Raw genomic sequence first — 20,738 nt, 5'->3', positions numbered from 1 at the left:
TTTAGAGGCATAAAATGCCTTGCTCCATTTACAACTGCAATCCTGACACTTGACTTCCAAACCTCTATGAAAGGCTTGATATAATCGTGATTTAATCATTCTGGACAAAAACTAGACAAGAATGAAGCAGCCAACCAGAAAACCAGAAGCTCCAAAATAGGAGTATTACTCATCATTTAACAATGTAAAACTATATGTGTAAAAAGGGTGATCAGCTAAGCCCAATTATTCATTGATTTCATTATTCATGATTTAATTAACCCAAAAAGCTGCATTATAGGGTGACAGACAAGTAAAGGACAAATGGACCTTTTTAAATGTAGAGGGTGACCAGGAGCAAAATCACACTTTAGACAGTTATATAAGCAGACAAAATATTTTAAACGCAAAAGAACAGTGTCGACTGGACAAATACATTGCTTGAAGCTGATGTCTGTAAATTTTGGGATTTGGGAAATTTGGGGCCTTCTCTGGCAAGAATAGGTAATTGCAGCGAGCATGTGGAAGAATCGCTTTTAGGGTGTGATGCAGTCTCCTTCCACAACAGAGGAATCTGATTTCAGGTTATGTTCAGCGAGTGAGTGAGTGAATGAGGGATCAGTCAGGAAATGCTGAGGGAAATGTCTTCAGAGAACGTAAGAGTGTTATTATATACAGTTGTCAGTTTTGTCAGTTTAAATGAACAAGCTACTGAGGACTGAGTGTTTCCCCTTCTGACGACTCCGGTGCTCCGCCAGCCACTCACGTTCAGTGAAACTGAGCCGGACCCTCTTTTAGAGGCTGTACGTGTGACGTGAGTACGTAAAGACGTGTGATGTGGCCAGAAGAACTCCTGCGAAAACTGAGCCGACACCCCAGTTTTTAGAATGAATATATCAGGCTTAGCAGGGATGGTCGTTCCAGCACACTGGTACCACTAAGCAATATTTTATCTCTTCTCTAATCAGAAATGCTTCTGCTTTCTGTATAGAAACACAACACAGACTACCACTTTAAAATAAAGGTGCTACAGATGCAAATGTTCTCTGATTGATGCAACAAAAGACCAGACAAGTTCTTTAAGCACACGTTACTTTTTACAAATCTCATGTAATAACTCAACAGAACCCTGTCAAAAGAACACTGGTGCTCAGTTGCTAGTGCGAGGTCCTGTGCACCTCTAAGGTGCACCACTCTTCACATCAGTCAGAGAAGCTGCTATTTTAAAAAGGTAAAAATGCTTAAAGTTGCTTAAAAAAAGAAAAGAAAAGACAAAACCCAATTAAAACTCCATCACATTGCAGGATCAGACTTTAGTAATCATTTTATTACACAGTTTTAATCAACACACAAAGCTCAACGAGCCTGTCAGGAAATTAAATATACAGAAGTTTGTCTGTGAGGAGTTGTGTCCTCTCACCCGGGGACCCAATCGAGTCTGTCTCAGCCATGTTAGCATCTAATTTCAACAAGAGCAGAGGGGAAACAAAAAAAAATGCAGCTAAAATGGAACTAAGAGTTATTGGGGGGGGGGGCAGGAGAAGAAAAACAACAAAAAAGTAAACTCATAACACGTGCTTAACTAAGATTCTGCTTTAAATAACTGGTCCAAAATTCTCGAGAACAGTGAGAATGATGCTGAATTGGTCGTGGCTAAGGGAAGGGGTAAAGACAGTCTTGGTTATGGCAAATGGAAAAACAAAAAGTAACTTATATTCATAGTATTCAAGTCCTTTAGAATGATCCAGAAGAGAGGACCCAAAGGTCCGACATTTTGCCATTAATAAACCTGCTATGATTTTAAAAGAATTCCTTATAGATTTTATACAAAAGATAGCCAGCATACACCCCTCCCTCCTCAGTCAATAGAAAGGAACAAAACAAAAAATAAAAATAAAAAAATAAACCCTTTTCCTGATCCAAGATACATCTGGAAGCCCAGGAAACAGAATAAATGGAAAAATGTAAAGAACATATCCCTCAATTTCCACTATAATCACAAAACAGGGGAGATAAGAAAAAAAAAGAAAAACAAAGAAAAATAATTTCCCTCCCTCCCCAGTGCTTAAAAACAAGGAATGCTTTTAGAGTCATGAAGATTTTCAACTGCAAAAATTGAGACTGGCTGACCCTAAGCAGCAGGCACGTCACCATTGCTGCGACGGAGACGGTAAAGCAAGAGACATGGAGCGAAGATTTTTCGTTTGTTTGTTTTCGGGTGGGGGAGTTGGTGGGGTGGAGGGAAAACAGCTGGATTTGAGCTACAGTCGAAGTTTGAAAGTATGTACACCATGGCTACCAGGAGGGTGGGGTAAGGTGGGGAGTGGGGGGGAGGTGCTCTGGTGAGGGGAGGCGTGGCTTAAAGAAAGCACTCCAATGGAAACCAACAAGATCTGTTTTTTTTTCTTTAGCTTTTTTTTTTTTTTTTTATCTCTTAAACTTTCAAATCTCCCCTAACCTTAAGATGGAGAGGTGTAATTTTTTTTCCCGCCATGATTCTAACTCCAAAACTACATTGCATACTTTTGTGTCCATTCCCGAGCTATTCTGTTGTACCTGTGGAGAAAAAACACAAAACACAAAAGAGAAAACCATTAGGATTCCACTAAAAACATAATTCACTTCACTTTCACAGCACTTAAAAGAGAGTAATGACAGCCATTCACCACAGCAATGTGAGCAGTCTGAACAGTCAACTGTTTATTTTAAGTTCAGTCAGTCTGGTGTTGGCCGTGTTAGCGTCAGCTGACTTTGTATGGGGCTGTAGTAGATAGAAGTGGTTTCTTTCTAGTTTCCATCTTGCTTGCTTTCACTTTCGACTTATTCCTTGTTTTGAGAGAGGGGAATTTTCCAACACCTTTAAAGCTTTGTTCAAGTGTCTAAATAGCATCAATAAGCCATTTCAGCAATTGTAGCTACATTCACAATCTATAAATTATTTTTTACATTTAGCATAATGGTTTTATATGTGTTTTAAAAAGAAAAAGCTTGTTTTTTTTGCTTGCCATTACAATTTAAATAAAGAATAAACTTTTAGGATTAATTTGTCTTAAGAAACAGCTACTCAAAATGGTCAAACAATCTTAGCCATCAACAATTATAAAACCCATGCACTGGCTAATACTGCAACTTAGCTATATTTACAGCATATTTTACTAACTTCTGTACATTATATAAGTCCTTATTTTATCTGCCCCAACTCTCTTAGTTTAAATACTTGTCAATGTCACTTTGTGTTTGTGACTTGTCTATTCACTATATGAGCAGCAAAACAAGTTCCGCATTGCAAATAAGCCGAATCTGTTTATGTTCTGCTGATAAAATCTCCACTGCTGTTAAGGACAGTTGGAGAGTTTCCTTTACTCTAAACGCTAATTTCAGTGACAGGTCACTCAGCATCAGCACTACCCTGTTTATCTGCTGTGGCATTCTCAAGATCTCAGACTTCAGAAACAGTCTGTTTACTTCCTCACAGGAAACGGGAGACAGATGGTCTACCCAAAGAACAGTTCTAGATAGACAACTACACCGATTCATATCTGCCACTTCCCTCACATCTCCACAATGACACTGAAACACTCTGTACCTCTTTATTAGACCATTCATTTTAAACAACCATATTAAACATAAGGAACTCGAAACCTACCGATCAGGTGTCAAGGGATGATCTCTTTAGGACTTTAACAACTAATTGATTAAATTTGATTAACACAGTTAGCAACTAATATAATTTTTTATTAGTTGGGTCCATGTTATTATATACACAAGTACAGTTGCTACCCCCTAATGTGGTGCATTAAGCCAAACAATGCCGTGGCAGTAAAGCACCATTAAGCTGGATGCATGGAGGAGCCACAGGTGATGAAGGCTGACGGTAAGTTAACTATTTTTTGTTCCTTTCACTCAATTTTCATAGAGCCAGCTAGTTAAATTAGACGTCTAGTTCTGGTAAATCTCTCAAATTAAACAAACAAAGTAGCACTAGCATTACCATTTTTAACAAGGGAAGGTTGTGTGTTCCTTATACAATTACAACAACATTAATACAAAGAGAGTTTGGCTTATTAAATAAAATGCTGGAAATCAAATGCCGATGTTACTTTTTAATCCGTTGAAAATTGATGAATCAAAAATTATCTGAATAATCAATTAACAAAGTAATAGATAGTTGCTGTTGTCTATTATTTAATGTGCTGCTTAATTGTAGCAGCACACCCTAAATCAAGCAGCAGACAATCAAGTAACTACAGGGTGCGGTCATATGAAACCTTTAAAAATATATAAATATATATATATATATATATATATATATATATATAAAAAAAAATCTTTAACAAAGAAAAATGGCCTTAATAGTAAACTTTAGTGCTGAGCATATCGAGGATCTCATTAATCTCATTAATACAGACATGGTTCTGTTGGTCCACTCATTGTCAGAAATGAACACAATATGGATTAAAATTCATGAAAAAGGCCAAAAATGGAGATCAAACATTGTTGTGGATCTAGCCTTAAAAAAAAAATAATAATAAAAAAAAGCTGTAAGGGAGGATGATATGGCCAACCTTTTTCCAAAATGTATTACTTAATTTTGTTACAATATAATTATAATATTAAGAATTTGATTTATAATTAATGTAATGCACACTAATGTTTGTGACAAGACACTAAATAATGTAAAGTAAAAAAATATTTAAAAAAATTAAAAAACAATCAAAATAAACAGAAAAAATGATAAGAGCTAGTCAGAGCACAGCACCAATCCTCCATGCACGGCAGAAATTAAAGATAAACATGTAAAATAGTCTACAAATTAAAATGATTAAAATCCTAGCTTCAAGGCCAGTATTAGGAGCAAAAATGGTGCCAGGGGAAAATTATTTGTACAGTCATGGAGCAAGAGAACACTTACTTTTCCCTGTCAGTCTTGTAGATGCGGGCAATCTCGGGTACTAAGGGGTCATCCGGATTGGGGTCGCACAGCAGAGAGCAGATTGACAAGAGTACTGTAGAAAAAATAGAAGGTACACAATGGTAAGGACAAACAATAACCCAGTATAACAGAGCCCACACAAATCAAAGACTCATTCATATCAAGGTAAAAACTCTAAGACCTAGTTTAACTCAGATTCCTTTAAATCTCTATTAAACATGAGCTCTACAGGTGCTGGTCAACGAATTAGAATAATTTGAAATAGTGCAATCATGAAATTCTTTGAATGCATTTTTTGTGCAGAAAGCAAATCAGGTGTTCACCGCACCTGTCCTACTCGTTAGACTAATCACAGAACTCGTTACCTGGAAAAAAATTTGCTCAGCTGAGCTTTCCAAAAGGCCCATTTAGGCCATTTAACTGTGACACTGTTGTTTTATTGAATTAGAATAATGGAGAAACCGTTTCATTGAATTAGAATAATTTTTATTATAATTACAATCATCACTTTCTCAGTATTTTGTGGCTGCCCCCTTGGCTTGTATGACTGCCTGAATTCTCCGCGGCATCGATTTGACCAGCTTGTCGCAAGTTTCTGCACTCACAGCTTCCCAGGCAGTGGCGATGTTCTGCTTCAGTTGGTCCAGCGTAGTAGGTTTTCTGTCGCGAATTTTCCGCTTGACGATGGCCCAAAGGTTTTCAATGACATTGAGGTCAGGCGAGTTGGCCGGCCATGCCAAAACTTCAAGCTGTTTTTTAGTGAACCGATCTTTGGTCGACTTTGCCGCATGAGCCGGTGCAAGATCCTGTTGAAATATGAAGTCTTCTTCGCTGAACTGTTCCTCAACAGTCGGAATCAGGAACGTTTCCAGAACATCTTGATATACGGCAGCATTGACCGTCTTCTTGAGGAAGCAGAGTTTCCCTACACCTCGAGCGGACATGCATCCCCAGACCATAACGCTCTGGGGAAACTTGACGGATCTTTTCACGCACTCGTGGTTGTAGGTTTCGCCACCACGACGCCACACACGAGGACCTTGGTCACCGAAGGAGATGCAGAAGCGTGATTAGTCACTGAAGACCACTTTCTGCCAGTCTTCAGCAGTCCACTCGCCGTGTTCTTTGGCCCACTTCAGCCGTTTCTCCATTTGTTTCTTGTTCAGCATCGGTTTTACTGCTGGAACGCGAGATTTGAAGCCGAGTTCGCGCAGACGACGGTAAGTGGTTGATCTGGAGACGACAGCGCCGGTCTGCTTGTTCCACAAGTCGGTGAGCTCGGAAGTGGACTTGAACCGGTTGCTGACTGCGATCTTTCTCAGCTGCTTGTTGTCGCGAGCAGAAGTTTTTCGGACGCCGGAACAGTTGGTGCGCTAGCTGCAGTTTTTCTTGAGAGCTTTGCAGACGGAAGACTGGCTGATGCCGAGCTACTCAGCAATTTTAGTTTGGGTCAAGCCTTGTTGGCGAAGGGCTTGAATTTGAGCCACTATTCCGGTTGAGAGGTCGCGCTGCTTACCCATGATTGATTTTACAACTTAGAAATTCTACTCAACCCTGACTTTATACTGCACAGTGAACACTTGACAGAAAACAAAAATTCGAGCATTTATTCTAATTCAATGAAACGGTTTCTCCATTACTCTAATTCAATAAAACAACAGTGTCACAGTTAAATGGCCTAAATGGACCTTTTGGAAAGCTCAGCTGAGCAAATTTTTTTCCAGGTAATGAGTTCTGTGATTAGTCTAACGAGTAGGACAGGTGCGGTGAACACCTGATTTGCTTTCTGCACAAAAAATGCATTCAAGGTTGGAGGCTTCAGGAGCAGTGTTGGCGACCACTTGTATAATAATGAACTCAGATCTTACTCTAAATTTAAAAGGTTCCTACATCTTTACTGAAAATGAAGGCCTATTCATTTCAGTTTGGTTTAGACCCCTAAAATACAGTACAGACTTAAGTGATTTAATATGAAGTGAATATGAATGCACTAAATATATATTTAGTGAGTATCAATTTGTCATAAAGCAGTTTTTCCTCCATCATCAGGACCAGTCCTGAAGGACCAGTCCTCCCAGTGGAACTGCATATTAGAGTGCTGCTGTGTACCAAACACACAGTGAGGGAGAGAGCAGGCATAACGTAGAGATATGCCAGGTTTAAGTTTTTTTTTTTTTTTTTACACTCTCCTCGCACAAATTAAAGTGCTAAAGATTCAGTAATCATACATTTACACAAGCTGGCTGTTTTCCAGCTGAAAGAGAAGCTATACAGGACTAGGATAGTAATGTTATCTACGCTATGTTAACACAAAATAGCCCATATTGTTAGTTTTTTTTATTAAAGCAGTTTCTTATCGTTCCAAGCAGTTTAACAATTAAAACACTTTAATTCATATGTTTCCACTCCATATAACTCGCTCTGAAAGGATTGCTAGCCCAAACTTTTAAAAACATAAGTTAAAAAAAAATATTGGTGTCATTTGTCCAATCACAATTTTAAGGTTAAAATATTAACAGTCATGTTCAATTTGGAATTTTGCATAAATATTTAGAAATAGGTCTGGGTTCTTAGTGGCTAGCTTGACCTTAGCATTTGTTTGTTTGAAAATGACCGTGTGCCTTTCTCTGTCTGTAAATATATTATTAGAATTGCACTTCTGAAGTAAATGTACATGATTCATTGGTCAGCTGGGATACTATGTTGAACTGTGTGCTCAATAAATATTTTAAAATAGTAGTTTTGTAGTTGTAGTTTTTAATTAAAAGGTAAGACAAAAATACATTAGTGTTCAATCTTTGGGCAAATATTACCCAAGTTGAGACTAGTATTATGTGCTCAAAAGTTAAATTTCTAGAACAAATAAAAGGTAAAATGAATGAGGATCCATAATCCTCATGGCTGGTTTGTTTCCAAAGGAGTCTGTTCAAGAAACGTTCAGTAATTATCAACTGTTTATGCCGGAGAGTTCTGGAAACATTCCGGGGTAATACGCACGAGGCAACTTTCCAAGAGAGTATTGCCTGTAGAGCTTTTCCATAGTATTTGTTCCTTATTGTCCTGTGCTTCTCACATGGACTTTAACCCATATGCCAATCCGTACTCCTCAGCACGAAACAATGGGTGTTTACATGGCTTAAAAAGAGACCAACAGTTTTGTAAACATTTAGTTTACAAAGGAATCCAGTGACTATTACCTCATAAAGGGCAATTTAGGATAAAGCCAATTGCTAGATTTGCCAAGTCAAGTGTCTTTCACTTCACAATTATAAATCTTTTAATAAGATTTGAGGTCTGTATTCACATCCAATGTAAGGAACTCTCAGAAAGCGTTGTGGCCATGACCTTCATAAATGCAGACAAATCAAGATGAGAGCTCAGCAATCTAAATCATGACTGTTTTATAAATTCCAGTCCTGGATAAGTTTCTGAACTGCGCAGAACCAGCACAAGCAATACAGCAAACAAACACTGTACAATTGTTTGATTAAATGTTCGTAGATCTTAGAGAACCTGAACTGACATCGGCTGAAGGACACATACCTTTGGAGATGGTGAGGGCAGGTGACCACTGAGACCTTAGAATATCCAGACAGATGCTGCCATTGCTGTTGATATTTGGGTGGTAGATTCTTGTGGTGAATGCAACCTAAAAACAAAATTAAGGTTCAAGACACTTCCCCCTTAGAGTACCTGAGTACCTTTTTTTATAAAGTTAAATAAGTATAAGAAGAAATGTTTAACCCAATTTTCAGAATAAAATGTGGTTAAACTAACCTACTATGCATTAAAGCTGCCCTTCTGAAATTAAGTGTTGTGGATACCAACCTTTGGCGGTTTGAAGGGGTAATCTGTGGGAAAGTGAATGGTCAAGAAGAACACCCCACCCTGGTAAGGACTGTCATTCTGAAGGAAGAAAAGAAAAAAAATGAGAAAAATATGAATTACAGCTTGTGAACTATTTAAATTCTGAAGTTTTGGAAACTAATTTTTAATTCTTGGTGTAAAACTGCACTGTTACATTATATTGGGGAATGAGTTCTCAACAGAGCTGTGTAATATACTGTTACAGCATCATCACTGCAATGTGGGCAACCACAATTAACACTCTGCAGGATGTCCAGCATTACACAAGTTCTTTTTTTCTGCTTTGCACAAAAAAATCCCATGCTACTATAGGTACACTAGATTAGCCAAATATCACAGACTTTTTAAATATTGTCAGTTTCTGTTGTAATTAGAGGAAATTCCATCTTTTTTAATATTGAAATATAAATGCTGTAGAAATAAAGTTTTTCAATATATTGCAATCCTAGCTCAAACAGTGAGGAACAAATGTCTTTAACCCAGGGGCCTTTAAGAGACAGAAATACTTACTGGTCCCATTATTGTGGCCTGCCAGTGAAACACTGCAAAAGATAAATAAAAAAAAATGCAATGAGACTTACAGAACAATTTCAAAGTGATCACACAGAACAGTAATCACTCATTTTTAATTTTAAATGAAAACACTATACACTTTGTCAACCATTGACAACTTATTATTTAAACTCATTATTTAAATTTGCTGCATTGTAGATTAATAATAAATACATATTGAAACAATTTAATCCAAAACAAGTGTTAAACTAAACGGCACATTTAGTCTTTTTCTAAGTTAGCTTTATGATTCACCTGGAATGCCTTTCAGTTAACAGCTGTGCTGAACTTGAATTTCTTGACCTCTTAATGTGTTTGAGAGCATCAGCTGTAAAGTTGTGAAGAGGTAGAGTTGGTATACAGTGAATAGCCCTATTTGAGTAATGCTCTAAATCATATTATGGCAAGAACTACTCAACTAAATAAAGAAGAAATATTTAAAAAAATGAAGGTCACTGGCACTCATCAGGACCTCCTCAGGATGGAAGAGCAAGAGGTATCTGTTGCACAGGATACTTTCATCAGAGTTACCAGCCTCAGAAACTGGAAGTTAACAGCACCCCAGATAAGAGACATTCGAGTATTCTAGTTTGTTTAGTTTAACAGGTTAAACTTACTACATGATTATAGTCAAGATGACTTCAATATTAATTTACATTGTAGGAAATTAGGTGTGTCTTCTGACTGGTACCATTGTTTTGACCTCATCTTTAAAGCTAGTTTACACTGTGACAAACCTGTCGCTGTCCTGTGATTCATCAGAAAATTAGATTTTATAGTTTGTGGCATCCATTTAAACTAAAAGGCCTGCAGCTTCTAAAGCCACATCCTAAATAGTGATGAGCTGCTGCTGCTGCTATCAAATCAGGAGTGCTCAGAGGACAGGCAGACAGGGGGAACAGCACCTGACATTTTTATATTACAACATTATGTCACAGCTAATGCTGCTGCCAGGGGCAACCGTGGGAAGTGGGTGCCCTCAATCATGTCATTTCACAATAGTGAGCCAAAAGCATGACTGTGTGAACATCCTCGCAACTACCAGGGAGCATGGTCATCGTGATACTTTGCTGTTTTTTTTGTGTGTTTTTTTAGACTTAATTTGTAAAAAGGTCAATTTTAACATCAAATCTAGGGCTGGTGGACATATTACGGTGTGGAATTAGCGTGTTGATGTATCGTTTACCTTGGGAGAAATGTATTTTAATGTTAATTTGGGGTCTAAAGCAGAGAGGTTTTTCTGTATATTTAACAACTGAATGTCATTACCCAACACAAATGTGTAAAACACTATACATTTGTTAAAGAAGACTGTGCAAATAAATGTAGAAAAAAACAACAATAAATATCTCAAATAAAATGTTATACAACCAAGTAAATGTACTATATAGTTGGCCAGTGTTCTTTAGATACTGATTAAAATCACAAACCACACGCTCAGCTATATCATGACGTAACAGCTGACTCACTTGTGCGTGTAGGGCACATAGCAGTAGTAGTACAGACATGTTTAATGTCTCTCAGTAGTTAGACCTGTTTCCAATCTCTGTACTGTGCTATGATGCATAGCAACTCTTAGAGCTACTAAGCAATCAAGGAATTTCAGGAATGACTCGTCTTATATGTAAAACAGTGTAGCAACATTTTCATTGTCACCTTTGAGCCACAACCAAGGTTGTCGTGCCCTGTGAGTTGTGGCCCAAATTTTAGAGGACGAGGTATTCCACCAAATACTTAAACCAAATAATGGGGATAAAAACAGCCAAATCAGCTTAACAATGAAAGGTCAATTGTATTTTTTTTTTAATGTGGTGGTGATCTGTGTCAGAAGGTGTGGCAAGGAAGGTGTATATACAAACACATTGTACGTATAAAGCAGAAATATACATTCATATACATTATGTACAAGCATGTAGGGATGCTGTAAATTTTTCTTGATCTAAACACCAAATAGTTTGGCAGATTTTCAACATTTTGCCATTTTTTTCACCACTGCAAAAATTTTAATAACCTGGACGTATTTTAGTTTGATTTTTTTTTAATAAACTACAAAACTACAAATTTTCCAATAAAGCAAAATATTACTTAAAACAGATCAGCAAAACTAAAACTACATGTAATTTATTGCACTGCTATATTAAAGACAATATTGTAAGCAATTATTTTAGGCTCTGCCATCTGGAAATATAGTTGTTACCTTTTGAGTGACATTTTTAGCCAACAGCTTTCTGTAAAGCCTTTCAAAGCTATTTAGCCAAATATGCAGACATTCCTAGAATGTTACATTTCATATCAAAACTACACTTTGAACTACAGTATCATTCAAAACTTTGGACACATTTTCATTAATATTGGTTTGTTATTTGTATTAAGCTACTACATTGTGGATTAATATAAAAGACTAACAAAAAACATGAAGAAACGCATATGTAGTTGTGTTTGGCCTTCAGAAACACCTGCCAAAAAAACCCAACCCAGGCGGTTTGAGACAGGTTGGAGCATAGAGTGAAGAAAAAGCAGTTAACAAGATCTCAGTACCTCTAGAACCCCTTTAAGACAGCTGGAGAACCATTTCTTGTTCTAGCTCATGAAGCCAACTGAGAGAATCAGCTAAGATCGGGCAAAGTTGGAATCAAAGCAAATGTGGATATTTTGTAGTATAAAATATATAATGGGTTTGTTTAACACCTTTTGTTTACTTCATAAATGAATGTGTGTTCCTTTATAGTTCATAGTATGCATTTAATATTAATCTGCAATGCAGAAAAAAATCTTTAAAAAAAAAAATAAAATAAACATTTAACAAAAAGTGGCGTCCAAACTTTTGACAGGTACTGTACATTGATTACTGATTTTGGTTGACATCACCTTAAAGGAGAGACACTTTTCCTTTTGGGTCTAAAGTTTTCTTCTTTTGTTTTACTCTGCTAGTAAACTACATTAGTCTTTTCCCTCCAATGTAAGCCAGTTACAGCCTTGCAGCTCCTACTTAAAATTAAAAAAGCTGATTTTGATCGCATTTATTATGTGTCAGGATAAAACATTTATTTAGGATAAAAGGAAAAAAAACTGTTCAGGTTTTCTGCTAATTGTTTGATGAGTCATTCCCTTAACTGTAAAGTAATGCTGAGTGTAGATTAGTTTATTGGGTCCATTACTTTTGAGTCCTACTTACTGTCATCCCCTACTGGCCCTGCTGAGCACTGAGCAGGTGGGTCACGGCCCAAGTCGTGCAGTTCCTGTAAGAAATAAAATAACTCATGACAAACTGACTCACATTTTAGTGTAAAAATTATAAGACTGAACAGTCCACACTCAAAGCAGAAAGAGCTTTAAAAGAAGGCTGATTGCTATGGGATCAACAGGAAACCGTAATAGTAAACCTGCCTCGAAATAAAATAAGCTCACTCATGTAAAGCAGGTTCAGAGAAGTAGGAATAAATGTTACTGTGAAAAGCAACAAGGAAACAGGATATAATAAATAGCAAACTTAGAGTAACTGAAAGTGAAAGACACAAACAAGACTTGTGTTAAATCTGCTCAAAGTTAGTTTACTAGGGGTCGAGTACTCAAACTAAGTAAGATTACATTATATTATTAATTATATAAGTTATATAGTTTTACATGTGTTCAGAGGGTAAATCTGACCTTGCATTAATCAAGAAAGAGGTACACTGAGTTAAACACAATGTGCCTAAGCTTCAAACTATGTTCACCCTAACAGGAATTGGGACTAGAGGTGGGCAGTGCGACCATGTTCTCATACTGTGACAAACTGATATCTTGATACACAACACAATTTAATAATTTGTTTAATTTTATATACAAAATAGCCCTGTTTAAAAAGAAATTTTAATGTAAATTTAGATTTTTTGCCAAGTACAGAAGTGTGTTTAAATATTTACCAAGTTGTAAAAAAAAAAACTGCTTCCACTTTTGTTTTGTTTTAGCAGGTACTTTGTCGGAATGTCAAAATATTCCAATATAATATTACACCCACCCCAGCCCAAATGGTGTTAAATCTGCTAGTTAGTTAGCAGAGGTTAAGTAGCCAAAGCTAGTTAGTTAGAAGGTTAAATCAAGATTATAAATCCAAAATAACTATTGAACCTACATGCCCGCAGCATTTTAGCCATAACATTAATAATACTGATGGTAAAGGGGCTCTTAGGAAGATGTGTAAAAACTATATATATATTCTATATTTGAACCATGAATTAAGTAGAAAAGTCCCTAACTGTAATGTTTTTAAATAAATGTATCTCTCAAAACACACAATTATACAGTTATTTAAAGTGTTACTAAACAGTGAATATTACCATCCCAGTAGACATACTAACAAAGCAAAATATGAAATTAAATAAATTAGCAAAAACTGCTGACAAAACTCTTAATCACATTTTCAGTCTCAGCCGTCAGGAAGCACGTGTTACTGTTTGAGCTTTAAAATACCTAGAAAATCACATTTTAATGTTTTTACACTATACTCGCTCCACCTTCTTGGGTCATGTGGCCAAACTGTGTTCAAGCTGTTCAATTAGTTTATTAGGAGTCAATTAGCTACATTTAGTAGATAAAACCATAGTTGAATTGATCAAATAGTGAAATAGTTTTGCTGGTGTTCATAAGCTAAAGCTGAGCCTGTATTATTAAAGCAAGGGCTGTGAACAATTACACAAGTTCAACTACAGCGCCTGAACCAGAAGGTTTCAGATGTGACTAAGCTGCAAACCATGTTCACGCTTACATAAATACGGATCCGCCTGAGACACCAAATGTTCCTATAGCTAAAGGTATAGAAAGACAGGTCCTTTTATCAGTAACGGTTTATATAATGAGCAGAGACAACTTTTCTAATCCTTCAATCTCCTTCAAATGAGATAATTGCTAATTGTCTATTAGGTCTGCACAATATTAATAAAAACTGACATTGTAGTATGTTCTTTTTGTAATATTTACTGCAATATTAAAAAAGGTTTCGCCAGAACTCAGTAAAAGTCAGTGACCCAATATGCTATTATATTAATATACACTTTGTGTGCAAGATCAAAATAAACTAAATTATGCAGAGTAGAGATGAACTGAAATAACTTCTTGAAAACTATTTTTGTGATAAAGAAGCTTCTGGTGATATGTCAAAACATTAACTTTGACTGAAGGCATTTGTCTAGCTTTCTTTTAAAAGAAAATTGCATTGTTCAACATCAACTATTTTGTATTTTTACCAAAAATCTCTAAATTTTTTTGCTATTTTAGATGCCAAATATTCACTGCACACCTAATATTAGGTAAATATCACAACCTGCTGCTGTTAACTAGCTAAGTCAAGGAAAATGAGACAGCAATTTCATGTTTGAAATATTTTGACGTGACATTTTACGTTTTCTTTTACTGCATCCTTATATTATATACAAATTCAGTCTGGGTGACCATAATACTAAATAAATACTTTTTATAAAAATATTTTTTATAAAAATACCCTGAAATGTTGAGTTAAAATTTTAGAGGCATGTCGTCCACACCTAAGCCAACAGCTAGACATAATGAAAATGAAGGTAACTAGCTAGCTACTTTAGCTACGCTAACTACTTTATAACGTTACGTTAGTTAACCTAGGTTACAGCAGATCTTCCAGTGGGGAGTAAAGGCGTTGTTCTAGCTAACTAGCCGCCAGTTAGCTCCCAAACCAAACCCAGCAACACTATTTTTGAACTGTTTACAGTACTAAAGGCCTGTTTGTGTGTTTTATAGATTTTATTAAAGCCCTGGAATCGGCAGAAGCTGTCAAAAAACGGCGGTTTACAGCGAGGCCTTCACACAGCCTGGCATCACTCAATAAACCCGCTTAGCTTAGCTACGCTAACCTGCTTACACGAGCTAGCGTTAGCCAGGCTAAGCTAATTAGCTTGACAAGCTTTTGCGTTCCCTTCAAATATCGCTCGTTTCCCGCAGTGAGAAGCTGCCAGAACGGCACACTGCGCTTATACCGCGGCCCTGAAGCCACAGCTGGATATCACAGATAAGCGATTAGCGTTTAAACATGATAAGAGGGACTTGCGTACAAAGCATAGCCTAACCAACAGGCCCCAAATCCGGGAGGCTGCGAGCCCGAGCTCCCCGTTCACCGGCGGAGCTAGCTTTTAGCTTAGCTAACCAAGCTAACATGTTAGCTAAGCTAGCGAACTAACAAACGTAGCTTAGGTTAGCTAAAAAAGGAAGCGGCAGAAATAAGAAACACTAGGCAGTTTATTCAATGCCTTGTCGTGTTTTAACCGACGATTAATCCCCGCAGAGAGCAGCCCGCCCCGCTACAGCAGTTCTAAAGCCTTGTGAAGCGGAAAGAGGCCCTCAGTAACCGCAGGCTCCATGACTTCCTCCTCTTACCTTATGAATTCTCTTCAGAGCCATTGTTGTTCCTGTGCTGCTGTCACCGAAACCGAACTACGCTCGATTTAAAAAGGCCAAAACGCCGACTGGTTCCCTCTAAACCGACACCGACCACCTCGCAACCTAAACCTGACAGTCCCTCGGATCAAGGCGGCCTGATGGAGCCGGTCGATACGGGGAGAAAACGTCTTTTTCTCAAGGCGAAACTGAAAGGGGCAGCTCGGCTAAAAAGCACAGAGAGAGTAAAGCGGCTCTTCCTCCCGCAACAGCAGCAGCAGATGCCGGATCACGCCGCTCTAATGAGATCCCTCCGCCCCAAAGCCCTTCGCACTATTTCGCACTAAGTGCGCACTCCGGCGCCACCAAAACGAGTAGAAGTGCGGATTGATATGGATCAATCCGCGAAAGCGTTATTATTTTTTATATTAATTTATTTATTTTATTATTTATTTTTTAATTAACAATAAAATGTTTGTAGACAAGTGTTTAAAGTTCTTAAAAAAACTGTTGTAAAATATAATGTAAATGTAATAAATTGTTCTGTTAGTAAGACTTTAAAGAAACTTTAAAATGATTTATGAAATTGAGGGATTAGTATGTTAATTTAAAAATAGATTACTAAATACAATAAACTTAAAAAAATAAGTTAAGGGAATTAATTGATGTCTTTAAAGGACCAGTTCAACATTTGTTTTGTAAATTGATTTGGGGAACAATTTATTCAATTTAAGGAATGTATGTGTGTATAAAGATAATTTATGGAACTATTTATTATTTTGAGGGATCCGATTGTCAAATATATAGGCAATTTGTTACATTAAGGGAAATAATTTAATTAATTTTAAAAATGTAATGTAATTCATTAAATTGAGAAAAATATCTATTTAATTGATGAAATATAATGATTAATTTAGGGAACACTTCATTGCATTAAGGAAACAAATAAGTAAAGGTGATTTAGGGATTAATATACGTTTTAAAATACTATTTATATTTTTTCATATCTAGAGGCTTCTTTTAATTGTTGTTTTTTTATTTATAACTAGTTGGTACAGGCTAATAACTGAACATGGTACAAAAGCCAGCAGTGAGGAGACACCTTTATTACAATGTTAATAAGATAGTATTTTGGGGTTTAAAATTAAATAAATGGTAAATTAGATACACAAAGTATTTGGACACGTATAGATTAATTGTGAAAATTAATCTCGTGCCCAAATCACAAGGATATGAGATTATTTAGATATTAAATGGAACTGTGTGGGGTCAGTGTAACGTTTATTAATTACATTTTCTGAGGCTAAATACAAAATGAGAAAATTGGATGTAAAAACTCATTTTCTATTTTTTTTTAAATGTAGTGCAGTGTACAATTAATAAGTTCTCATCAATTTTTGCATTTTGCAAGTTGGATTAAAACACCAGATGTGTGTAACAAGACACAAAATACACATTTTCTCTATACTGAATGGGAAATAAAATATAATAATTTTATGCCAAATTTTCTATTTTCGAATTAAGCTTGATAAAGTCAGCAAAATAAACTGCTAAACGTTACACTGACCGTGTGAAAATTAAAAATGTGATCACAACAATAAAATGTACAATGGTGATGATAACGAAGTCAGTGGAACTACTTTACAGATATATTTCTTATTATATTATTATTTTACATACATATACTATTTATGACCAATATAGACAACGTAATAAAGTCCACCCTCTTCATTTTAAGAAGTAAATAACTATATTATAATATTAATAAAGGAAAAAGCCCCTGATGAGAAGTTAAGCCTGGCGGAGGGATATTATCGTGTGAATGATCTGTGTATCGCGAGGCAGCGCGCGACTCTCGCTGAGAGGGAGAGAGGAGAAGGGAGCTGAGCTGCTGGATCTGAGCTGGATTTCTGTCCGCATCGTCCATAATATCGCTAATGGAGATCAGACAGGGAGCGCACTCAGATCTCGAGCTTCAGGAGAGGATATGAACACTCAGGTGTGTTTAATAGAGGTGATCTTTGGCCGCTGAGAACTTCACACGCCCCGGTCACGTGTGTGAGTGAGAGTCTCGGGTCTGAGTGTGAAGCTGAGGTGCTGAGCTGGTATGAAAAAGTCTGTGTGGATCAAAAGTTTCACATTTACAGTTTAACCCTTTCAGACATGGTATTCAGTACAGTGCACATCATGTAAATTTTTTATTTTTAAATGCTTTGTTGTGCATACCACTATTTGAGAGCTGTTGTCAATCAGAATAGACCATGAACCAGCCAATGAACAAGTGCTTTTCTCATTAATTTTTGGGTACAATACAATCTAACAGCATGAAATAGACACAATAATCAAATTTACATCATATACAGTCAGTGTAATGGTTATTACATAGACTGTTTTAGGCTAAATGCAAAAATAGAAAATTTGATGTAAAATCTAATTTATTATTCATGTAGTGCAGTGTACAAGAAATAAGTTTTTATCTATATTTTCAATTTTATTTTTTATCTCTGCCCCTCACAATCAGAATTTCAGGAAATATGAAAAAAACTAATCTTTTCTTTATTTTCTGATTTTTAAATTTTTGCATTTTGTAAATTGGATCATACCATCAGATTTGTGTTACAAGATACGAAACTGGTCAAATCGAGAAAAGATTCAACTTTTCACTTTTCTTACATTTCTGTTTGTGAAAGGCCGAAACAAAAAAATAGATAATTGAAAAAAATGGATAAAACACATTTCTTATTCACTTTACTGAATGGAAAAAAATAACTAAGTTTTATACCCAATTTTCTAATTTAAAATTTAGCTTGATACGGACAGAAAATTAAACTGTTAAGCGACACACTGTTTCACACAGTTGTTGTATAAAGGGGTATAAAGATTCTCCTATTGATCAAGTGGAAAGGATTCTTTTGCGATTCTTAAATTCATTTTGTACAAAGATTTATTCTGTAGATTAATATTAAAGATATTAAAACAATTAAGGGACACATATGGAATTACATAGTAAACAGTAAAAAAGTGTTTGTCCTCCACATTAATCCCCTGATCTAAACCTGATGAACTGAGATGGTGATTTGAGGTGATTTAATTGGGATGAGCTGGAGCTTCACAGCATGAAGGAAAAGCAGCAACTATTGTTCAGCACCTCCAGAAACTCCTTCCTTTAAGACGCTGAGAAAACTATTCCAGGTGACTCTCCCTCATGAAGACACTGAGATTAAAATACTGTGGCGTGGAAGAGGAAGGAAGACCCGTGAGACTCATGCTGAATGCTCAACAGCTCCTTTATTGAACCGGCTTGCCACTCACTTACGGTCTTTAACAAGACTAGGAGAGCTAAAACCATACCCACAGAGCTCAAATAGCCCAAAGGCCACCAACCCAGCTGTGTGTCTCCCAGATGGCAGATCCAGAGTGGTGCCCACCCTCTCTGCATAACCCCCCCAAGGGAGATGCCCCACCCCTGTCATCCTCGTACACAGGAGAACAGAAACATGCCTGCAGGCAGCCACACACACAACCCAGAGCCGCCACATAGCCCCCCTCCCAAGGGTCAGCCGTCCCGGCGACCCCACCAACCCAACACAAACCCAGTGTACAACAGAACATTTTTTTTTTTTTTTACAATCAGTCGCAAACAAAGTCATTAAGGCGGGCGGGCGGCCTCCGTGCCCGCGGCAGCCTGGAGGGGCCGGGCACGGCACCGCCTGCCAGCGGCTCTGAAGAGCCAGAGTTCAGGTCAGGCACGAGTGCAAGGCCGGCAGGCTCCGCACCACCGTCCACAGTGTCCGACAGTCTCGGCCTATAGGGGGCCAGCCTATCACGGTGCACAATCATAGTGCGTCTGCCCCACCGGATCTTATACACCACCTCCCCCAGCCTGGACAGCACCAAGCACGGACCCACCCAGGCCGACTGGAGCTTCGGGCACAGTCCCTTCTTCCGCTGAGGGTTATATAGCCAAACCCTCGCCCCCACCGCCAACGGGTCCCCAAAGCAGCGCGTGTCGTACGCACGCTTCTGCTTCTGTCCGGCAGCAGACTGGTTGGAGCGCGCTAGACGGTGTGGTAATTCCAGCGAAGACATAAGGTCCGAGACAAAAGTGGGCGTGTCCGAAGCGTACCCGCCCCCGTCAGGAGGCGCCCCAAAAGCCAGGGAGACCGGCGTCCTCAGTTCGCGCCCGAACATAAGCAGAGCCGGCGTGAATCCCGTCGTCTCCTGCACAGCGGAGCGACAGGCCAGCAGCACTACCGGCAGGTGCCTGTCCCAGTCACGCTGGTTCTTGTCCGACACCATGGCCAACTGCGCCACCAGCGTGCGGTTAAAACGTTCCACCAGTCCGTCACTCTGCGGATGAAGGGGCGTCGTCCTGGTCTTATGGATTCCCAGGATGCGGCAGACCTCCGCCATGACCTCCGACTCAAAATTTCTCCCCTGGTCGCTGTGCAGTTCTTCCGGAACCCCGAATCTGCAAAAGAACTCCCGCACCAGGATATCCGCAGTTGTGACCGCCCCTTGGTCCGGCACCGCGTAGGCCTTCGTGAAATAGTCCATCGCCACCAGAACAAAGCGATTTCCAGAGTCTGTCACCGGAAAGGGGCCCAGCACGTCCACGGCCACCCGCTCCATCGGGATGCCGCACTGGTAAGGGTGAAGTGGGGCGCGGGGCGCCCTCGAGGGGCCCTTCTTGGCAGCGCACACGTCACAGCAGTGCACGAAGAGTTCCACGTCGGTTCTACACCCAGGCCAATAGAAGCGTTGCCTCAGGCACTTCAGAGTCTTGGTGACACCAAAGTGCCCAGCCCCAGGTGACCCATGAACTCCCCGTAGGACAGATCCCCTAAGCGCCCGCGGTACCACCACCTGAAAAACGCGCCGCCCGTTCGCCGGATCCTCCTAGGTATGGCACAGCACGCCGTCGGACAAACTAAAACTAGCCCAGTTGGAGCGCAACGCCTTAGCAATCGGGCCCAGCGGCACCACCTCCCCCCACGACGGTGTGACGTTCGCACTGAGCGCG

The 20,738-nt window shown here is 38.4% G+C and overlaps 1 protein-coding gene across 1 annotated transcript; it reads right to left on the bottom strand.

The window, feature by feature from the left end:
• Window positions 1-1,285: 1,285 nt before the first annotated feature.
• Window positions 1,286-16,012, bottom strand: ube2d2 (ubiquitin-conjugating enzyme E2D 2 (UBC4/5 homolog, yeast)). The gene is made up of 7 exons (XM_022672008.2): window positions 15,716-16,012; window positions 12,507-12,570; window positions 9,290-9,321; window positions 8,741-8,818; window positions 8,456-8,561; window positions 4,892-4,985; window positions 1,286-2,535 (listed from the first exon to the last, which is right to left on the bottom strand). The coding sequence occupies exons 1-7, from the start codon at window positions 15,737-15,739 to the stop codon at window positions 2,490-2,492; spliced, it is 444 nt and encodes a 147-aa protein (XP_022527729.1). The 5' UTR covers window positions 15,740-16,012; the 3' UTR covers window positions 1,286-2,489.
• Window positions 16,013-20,738: the final 4,726 nt, after the last annotated feature.

This window comes from Astyanax mexicanus, chromosome 2 (genome assembly GCF_023375975.1).
Source record: "Astyanax mexicanus isolate ESR-SI-001 chromosome 2, AstMex3_surface, whole genome shotgun sequence".
NCBI classification, from domain to species: domain Eukaryota; kingdom Metazoa; phylum Chordata; class Actinopteri; order Characiformes; family Acestrorhamphidae; genus Astyanax; species Astyanax mexicanus.
The sequence above is the reverse complement of the archived record's forward strand: the minus strand, read 5'-3'. Positions and strand labels throughout refer to the sequence as shown.